General features: G+C 38.8%; 1 protein-coding gene across 1 annotated transcript; it reads right to left on the bottom strand.

Annotated features, from left to right (window-relative positions):
* Window positions 1-5,112: 5,112 nt before the first annotated feature.
* On the bottom strand, window positions 5,113-7,503 carry LOC132639506 (uncharacterized). The gene is made up of 2 exons (XM_060355951.1): window positions 7,359-7,503; window positions 5,113-5,354 (listed from the first exon to the last, which is right to left on the bottom strand). The coding sequence occupies exons 1-2, from the start codon at window positions 7,501-7,503 to the stop codon at window positions 5,113-5,115; spliced, it is 387 nt and encodes a 128-aa protein (XP_060211934.1).
* Window positions 7,504-8,631: the final 1,128 nt, after the last annotated feature.

Genomic DNA, 8,631 nt, shown 5'->3' with positions numbered 1-8,631 from the left:
GCTATGATCAGATTGTTGTTGGGCTTAGCCCAGAAATCCGAAATCAAGTGAATCGGCCCATTTAGGCCAATTGCTGCGGATCTGCTACTGTTGTTGGGCTTCGGCCCGACAAAATTTCATTTTTTTTATGCGGACTGGACTGGACTGGACAGAGACGACTTGAGCGAGATTATGTTGGGCTTTTAGCCCAACTCCGAATGCGGGAGAAGAACGAGTCTCTCGGACTCGTATGCGATAGTCATGCATAAAAAGAAAGATAAGGATTAGTATCTAATCGATGAGTAAAGTTAAACATGTAACATATAAATTCAAACCAAATCAGCAGATTGTGTATATTCTATGTATATTCTAAATATATCTCATGTATACACATCCATAAGGATGTATAGAGGGTCAATATCGGAAAGCTTTTGCCCCCGTCTTCCTGATGTTGCACAAGTTCCAAGGGATTTCATGAATCCCAGGCATGGCTAACACTGAGGAGGGTTCAAGCTTGATCCATAATGACCAACCTAACTTCCCTATCAATGTGTTTTCATGAATATACCTCAAACATACATAGGTATACAACCTCGCTACTTTAACAGCATCAATGCACTTATAATACCCTAAAACACACAATCTGCCCAGCAGTGGCAGTGGAATACCAAAAAAAGGCCACACAATAAGCTAAGGCAAATAGCATCTACATGGCAATGCTAGCATGTCTGGAATAGAATGAGCAATTTTGCCTAGTTCAGGATAAGTCTGGGCCAGCATAAAGTATACAGGAAAGTATAAGGTTCCCAGGGTCACATAAAGGCGAGAAAAGATTATATGCAAGTATGCAAATGTCATTCTCATAGGAAGCAGGCAGGATCTAATGAGATGGGGGTTCTAAATGATATGAAACACACAAGAATAGAATCATTGTTTTGTTCGACAAATAGTATGCAGATAGATGATCAACAGAAAAAGGGGAACAAATTTAAGGGATATATGGAGTTTTAGTGACAGGACGAGACTGGGCGTGAAAGAGCCTTAGCTATGCTCAAATTCAAACACAGGACCGTATAGGTAGTTTAAATAGATCAAACCATTCAGCAGTGCTTTCATCAAATTATGCTAAGCGCGGGATTGAACATTTAATCAAACATACATACATTTTTGATATACTCATGATAATGTTGCGATCTAAAATAACCTCTAGGCTCCATACATGTTCAATTCGCACAATGGTAAGAAACAGGGTCAAATCATGCTATGCCTACTTCACAGAAAAGGGATTCATGCCATTCTGGACTTTCAAACAAGTACTCAAACCAACAGTGCCATTTACTTTAAAATAAAACAATCTGAATCGCATATTTATACATGTTGGGACACCACCTAGTATTGTGCAGAAAAGGAGCACACAAGGGCACAGATGACTATTCTTCACATACGAAGGCATTTTTTATTTCAAATGTGTCGTGAATCATCCAGACAGGTATAGAAGTGACCTTAATCAGTACATAGAAATGAACTAAGCACTTTAAAATACCTATAGTGAATTGTAGACCATGAACCATTCCAATACACGGAGAAAGAACATGAGAATATTCATTGAGGAATGAAACACATTTACTCAGTATCAACAACTTTCTACAGTTTTGTACTTAAATTAAGTGAATACAAGTTAAACAAGTGGATTGGAGGTTTAACAGTTTCTCAAATTTATTCACATACAAAAGAGCGTCACTTCCAACTAATACACAAAGATACATGATCTTAAACTAATTAAACATGTTGTCAGAAGCCGAAGTAGGCATAACATCGATCGAACTGGTTACTCAACATACTGAATCTCGACTAAACAAGACCCAGCTAACAAATAGGCAGGAATTAGAGTCTTTTAAACATGATTAAACTTTGCAAATGATAAAAACACAACTAAACCTAACTAACTTTAACGTATACAATACTGGTTGAAACCAGCAAACAACTTAATTACACCAACCACTTCAGCATACCAAACAGACTACTAAAAAAAAGAAAAAAAATGTTGAAGGAGCGAAATTTACCAAACTTTAACTAAATCAAAATAAGCATGTAAACACATATCATAAACACTTAACACAAAAGAAAAGCAATCGATAAACCATACAAATACTAAAATAAACACAAGAAGGGATTACCTTCTTCGGGTGCAGCGAAGTGGGTTTGAGCTTCCGATCTAACTCGAACACCACCAAATCCGAACTTGCGTGTTCAAACAAATATCAAGGGCAAAACACAAAGGAATTTAGTGTTTGAGACGATATCCAGAAAATTAAAACTAATATTTTAAAGGGAACTCGTGCGATTAAAGACTTGTATTTTTTAGGGATATTCAAGGCTGAACAACTGTTTTTCAGGGGAAGGGTTTTAGGCCTCTCCAAAAACTTCTGTTTTTTAGGGGTCTTATGGCGGCTCCAGAAATTCCCTTCATGAATTCAACAAGACATTATTTATAGGACACATCTAGGTTTTTTTTTTAAAAAAGATTAGGCTGGATTTCAAATCAAACGTTAGGGGGCTTTTCTGCCCTTGAACAGAAACCACAGATGACGAGACAAAAACAATTAAAATCAATCCTCGAAAAAACGAAAAAGCAGCTGATAAGAAACAAATTTTACCTCACAAATCGACAAAACCCATTAAAAGGGTTTCAGATCGAAGCAGAGGAGAAAGGAAGCAAACAAAAAACTTAAAACTTGTCAACGGTTGAAACACTGACGAGGAAGGACGAAGGCATTAATTTCTTCCCTCAAATGGCCACGCATGGCCTGTTACCACGAAAGGCTCTGTGAGTTTGCTAAAAACGTCGAAGGAAAGAGAAAAGGGGTGCGTCTGCTAGGGTTTGAAACAAACAAATTTTGCACGGAATGGGGATGGTCAAACTGTCCATGGCTAAAGAGAAGGTGGATTTTAACCGGAAATGGAGAGGAAGGAGAAAAGAGATGAAGGAGAGAGAGAGAGAAAGGAGTGTGGCGGAGATGAAGAGAGGAACCCTAGTGGTTTCTGTCTTTTGAAAACAAACGGTTCGGGTTAGAGAGTTAATGGACCGGATCTTTAACGGATAGTGGGCTGGGTGATTTGGGCCGGTGGTTTGGTCCGAAAAGATTGGGTTGATAAATCAAAAACATGGGCTGGGCATTGATGGCCTGGTCCGAAAATAATTATAAGTTGATTGGGGCGGATGGGCTAAAAATATGTATTCCTTTGTTGTGCTATTTTGAGCTTCTAAATTTGCCCAAAAGATCTGTTTTAAATAACTATATACTAACGTGTGCTAAAATATTATCTAGTATAAAAATACGTAATTATTAGTGCTCAGATAAAAATAAAATTATACGACATCGTAATAGCCGTGCATTAATATTTTGAAAGTCAACAGTAAATAAATGTTATTATTTAGTTATGCGAAGATAAATGCGATGCATGTGCATAGGATGGTAAAAAACTGCTGAAATGATAAAAAAAAATGTGAATTATAATAATACTGGTAACAAAAGAATAATAATAATAATAATAATAATAATAATAATAATAATAATAATAATAATAATAATAATAGTGGTAATAGTTACGGTAATACAATAAAAGATAATAATAGTAGTGACTGCAACCGGATAATGAAACGCCGATATTAATAAAAGTTAATAATTATAGTAAAAAAATATAAATAATTATTTCTTAAGTTGCTGAAAACATTAGAAGCGTAAATAAGTATTTCGGAGGAAAGGTGGGACAAAATTAGGTGTCAACATTCTAGCCTTTGAGAAAATGGAGGAGGAGGCTTTGGAATGGGCGTTAAAGCCCTTGGTACCTTCTCTATCACTTCTTTGCTTTTTAAAGCTTCATCCTTTTCCGGCACTTCTTCAATAACAATGGGCTTTTCAATACTAGCCCGCTTCTTCTTTGGAGTGATATCTTCTTCAATAACCATAGGCTCTTCAACCATTTCCTCATCATCAACAACCAAATTATCTTGCACCAACTTCTTTTCCTTAATTGCCTTGCCACTCCTAGTAGTGATTGCATGGGATATATGGTCACCATCATTCTTTGGGTTTGCAACCGTATCACTAGGGAGTGTGCCCTTTTGCCTTTGATTGAGGGTAGTCGAGACTTGGCTAAGTTGTGATTCTAATTGCTTGATGGAAGTTGAGTGAGAACTTACAACTTGCCCCATGCTTTTCATTTCATCTCTTGTTTTCTTGTAAAAGGAATCAGCCGACTTAACCTTTTTCAACACTCTAGATAACATGTCCTCTATTTTAGAACTAGCGGGGTCGCTAGTGGATGGTTGGCTTGAAATAAGTTGATTCCCCTTGGGTGGAACATACGGATTAGAGCTCCGGTGGTTGTTGTAATTGTTATTATAACCCCATGATTGTTGTCCCGCCATTGTGAATTTCCTTGCTCTTTGTTCCAACCTTGATTCGCTTGACCTTTCCGCCAAGGTCCTTGATTGGAACCGTGGTAGTTAGGCCGGAAACTCCCTGCTTGATTGTTTACAAAATTGGCTTCCTCATCATACATTTGGAAGCATTGTTTATCTTGAGGGCCCCCTCCATAAGGTCCTACTCCATTAACCCGCTTCGTGCCTCCACCCAACACATGCTTCGTGAGAAGCTCCATTTGAGTGACCAACTTTTCCATTATTTCATCTCTCTCTTCCTCCTTCTTGATTGTTTCTCAAGGCCTCTCTAATATGCCAAGATTCGTTGGTCTTAGTTAATTTGTCTTGGAGAACACTCATGACATCATAAGAATTTTCCATCACGGACTCACCCGCAATATTATTGGCCACCGATTTGTTGACTGAATCGAGTGACTGATAAAATGTTTGAAGAAGAACGCTATAGGGCAACCCATGCTTTGGAAAACTATTGAATTTCTTTTTAAATCGAGTCCAAGCCTCATGTAGAGCTTCATTCGGAAGTTTACGAAAGTTGTTGATTTCATCACAGAGTTGTAACATCCGGGATGGAGGGAAGAACTTCTTGAGAAAAGCTTGAGTCAATTTCGCCCAAGTAGTGATAGACCTGGCCGGAAGATCATCCAACCATACGGTGGCTTCCCCCGTGAGAGAGAACAGTAAAAGCCTCAAATTATCTGTCTCGCTTGAGACGTTCGGATACACGTTGGTGGTACACACCCCAAGACAGTTCTTAAGGTCCCATTCGGGTCATCAGTGGGTAGACCTCCGAATAAGCTCTTTTTGTTGAGCAGGTGCAACATAGTGTTATTGACATGGAAAATCGCATTCCCTTGAACCGGCGGTGGTTGGATAGTGGCTGCATACCAAGTTTCCTCCACCATGCCATCATCGGTTTCCATCATTTCACCTGGATCAACACACTCAACAAAAAAATAGTAACAAGAGAAATAAAGACTAAAAGTAGAGTTTTACAGTAATTGGTAAATTTCTAGACCATATTCCCCAGCAACGGTGCCAAAATTTGATAAGTCCAAATTACACCCTTAAAAATAGGAGTAAAGCAGTCGTTGGCAAAATATAGAACCCAACGAGGTTGGGGTCGAATCCCACAAGGAATACGATGAAGAAATATACTTAGTAAGTGTAATGCCCAACTAATAGTCTATATTTCTAGGGACAGGGGTATAAATAATATTTGATTTGAAGTTTTGTCACACTAATTGTTAGAGAAACCTTTTTTGTAAAATTTGATCTATTGGTAAGAGGACTAAGGTTGTGGTTCCAAAGGAAAGTAATGTGATTTGGTATCAGTTCAACTTATTTGTATGTTAGATGTAGTAAACAATGGTTGCTTAATTTTAAAGTAATGTGATTTGGTATCAGTTCAACTTATTTGTATGTTAGATGTAGTAAACAATAGTTGCTTAATTTTACCTAAAGTCTTTGAACCAAATTGGTAAATCTCATTAATAAGATTTTCCAAGCCTTAGAATGGTACAAATATGAACACCCATTTTTAGTGTGAAGTAGCTTTCCCATTTCTAGATCAAGCTATTAGGTAAGGCTTAAAGCCCCAAATTCTTGCTATTTAACTCTTTTCCTAACTTATACTTTATTTTCCAAGCAAAGTAAAAGTATTTAGGCACAAGTAATGTTGGCCACCATTAAAAGTAGTTCCAGCATGAAGAGTTAATAGAAAACACCTTTTACATACAATTATAGTTGGAATAATCACATAACTAATACATTTGGTCTCACAACCTTAGTCAAATGGTTTAGCTACTCATGTCTATTAAATAAAAGACAATGGTAAAGAGAATATTCATAAAGCTTACAGTGGTGTGAAGAAAAAAGTACAAGATTCTCCTTTTAACAACCTTCAACCACCAATATTCAATGCTCTAAATGCTAAAAGACAACAATAAAGTTTGGGTAGGGAATATTCAATAATGTGCACAAAAATCTAAGCACAAGAATCTATGGAGGGAGAACAAAAGGTGCCAAAATGGACTAAGTGACGACTTGCAATGCAGAGAATGCGATCGCAACAAGAGTATGCGACCGCATCCTGGCCGCATCTTCTAGCTTGGGCTTCTTGAATTCTGAGACCTTGTGATGTTTTGCATGCACTTTGCAGTGCCGCATTCTTGAGATGCGACCGTAACTCCTTCAGAGCACCGCATCATCTTCATTTGTCAGTCTTTCACTGATCTTCAGAGATGCGACCGCATATTGAGAATGCGTTGTCGCATTCGTTGCGCAACTTGGTGCAATTTATCTAACTCACTAGTTGATAGGAATTGGAGTATGCAAATGCATCTCTGACTTGTGATGCAACAACTTTTCTCCGCATTTGGTGGTTTTTGCTCTTTTTCTGTCATTTTATCCCTTTTATGCCCTCGGACTCACAAAATCTGAAAACACACGAAAACACTATAAAAGTAGAGACTAATACTTGAAAAGACTCCTAAAAAAGTATAAGTAGTGAATGTAAGAAGTCCCAAATCCACGACTTATCACCAAGCTTCACTTCCACGTAATCCTCATGTGGTATGTCACTAAACTTGCACTCTAAGTAATCTATCTTGGTCCTACTGGACTAGAACCCTTTAGACTCTAGAGTTTGTCTCCAACCATTTAGCTTAGCGTTAACTCCACTGGGAGTCTCGTCAATCAAGACTATGCCAACTGGGAATAACATACACCGTGGTACCTCACCTTAAATTTGCCGCATCAATACATCCATCACCAAAGAAAATAAAAATGGGCTAAGAGCTGATCCCTGGTACAACCCCATCACAACTGGGAAGTGCTTCGCGTCTCTAACCCTTCAACTTAGCGTTAACATCTCTTTGAGTCTCATCAATAAAGATTATGTAATCCGTAAATAACATACACCATGACACCTCACCTTGAATTTTCCGCATCAATACATCCATCACCAAGGCAAACAAAAATAGAGTAAGAGTTGATCCCTGGTGCAACCCCATCACAACTAGGAAGTGCTGCAAGTCTCCTCCCACTGTGTTTATCCTAGTCTTCACTCCATCATACATGTCTTTGATTGCCCTAATGTATGCCACAGGTACCCCTCTAGCTTCCAAGCATCTCTATAGAACCTCCTTTGGCACTTTATCGTAAGCCTTTTCTAGATCGATGAATACCATGTGTAAGTCCTTCTTCCTCTATCTATGTTGCTCCACCAGTCTCCTCATAAGACGAATAGCTTCTGTAGTTGAGCGCCCCAGCATGAATCTGAACTACTCTAAAATATACATGCCTCTCGTCACCCTCATCTCTCCCACCATTTCCCAAACTTTCATAGTGTGGCTTTGCAGCTTGATACCTCTATAATTGTTGCAACTTTGAATGTCACCCTTGTTATTGTATAAATGAATCATTTTACTCAACTTCCATTCTTCAGGAATCTTCGCCGTCTTAAAAATGACATTAAACAATCCAGTCAGCCACTCCAAACCTGCTCTGCCAACACTCTTCCAAAATTCCCCAAGAATATCGTCAGGTCCGGTCACTCTACCCCTGCGCATCCTACGAACAACACCCTTAACCTCCTCAACCTTTATTCTCTTACAATACCCAAAATATTGGCGCTCATTAGAGTACTACAAATCTCCCAATAAAATGTTTTTGTCCCTTTCTTCGTTCAAGAGTTATAGAAGTATGAGTGTCATCTCCGTCTAAGAGATTTCTCCACCAATACTTTGCAATACTCGTCCTAGATGCACTTTACTTCATCCAGATCACGTTCCCTTCTCTCCCTCGCCTGGGCTAGCCTGAACAGCTTCTTATCCCCTTCTTTGTCCTCCACTGCATATAGGCATTTAAAAGCTTCCGTTTTGCCGCCGAAACTACCAACTTCGCCTCATTTCTCACCATCTTATACTTTTCCGATTCGTCCGCTTTTTTTATTCATCCTTGATGTCTACCAACTTCATATATGCCACCTTCTTTGCTTCCACCTTCCCTTGGACTTATCCATTCCACCACCAGTCCCCTTGGTGCCCACTACGGTGACCTCTCGAGAGCTCCAATGCCTCTCTAGATGCTTTCCTAATACAACTGGCCATACTAACTCACATACTACTCGCATTCCTCCTACTCTTTCAAGCCCGCACATGCGTCAACTTCTCCCCATCTCCTTGGCACTAGACAAAGTCAAACTC

Source organism: Lycium barbarum, chromosome 5, assembly GCF_019175385.1.
Source record: "Lycium barbarum isolate Lr01 chromosome 5, ASM1917538v2, whole genome shotgun sequence".
Lineage (NCBI taxonomy): Eukaryota > Viridiplantae > Streptophyta > Magnoliopsida > Solanales > Solanaceae > Lycium > Lycium barbarum.
The sequence above is the reverse complement of the archived record's forward strand: the minus strand, read 5'-3'. Positions and strand labels throughout refer to the sequence as shown.

What these genes read in the sequence shown, in the direction of transcription:
- LOC132639506 (XM_060355951.1), bottom strand. Translation starts at nt 7,503, where the DNA reads ATGTATGATGGAGTGAAGACTAGGATAAACACAGTGGGAGGAGACTTG. An exon ending in ATTGATGCGGAAAATTCAAG is followed by an intron (nt 5,355 to 7,358) that starts GTGAGGTGTCAT and finishes GTGTTGATCCAG; the next exon opens with GTGAAATGATGGAAACCGAT.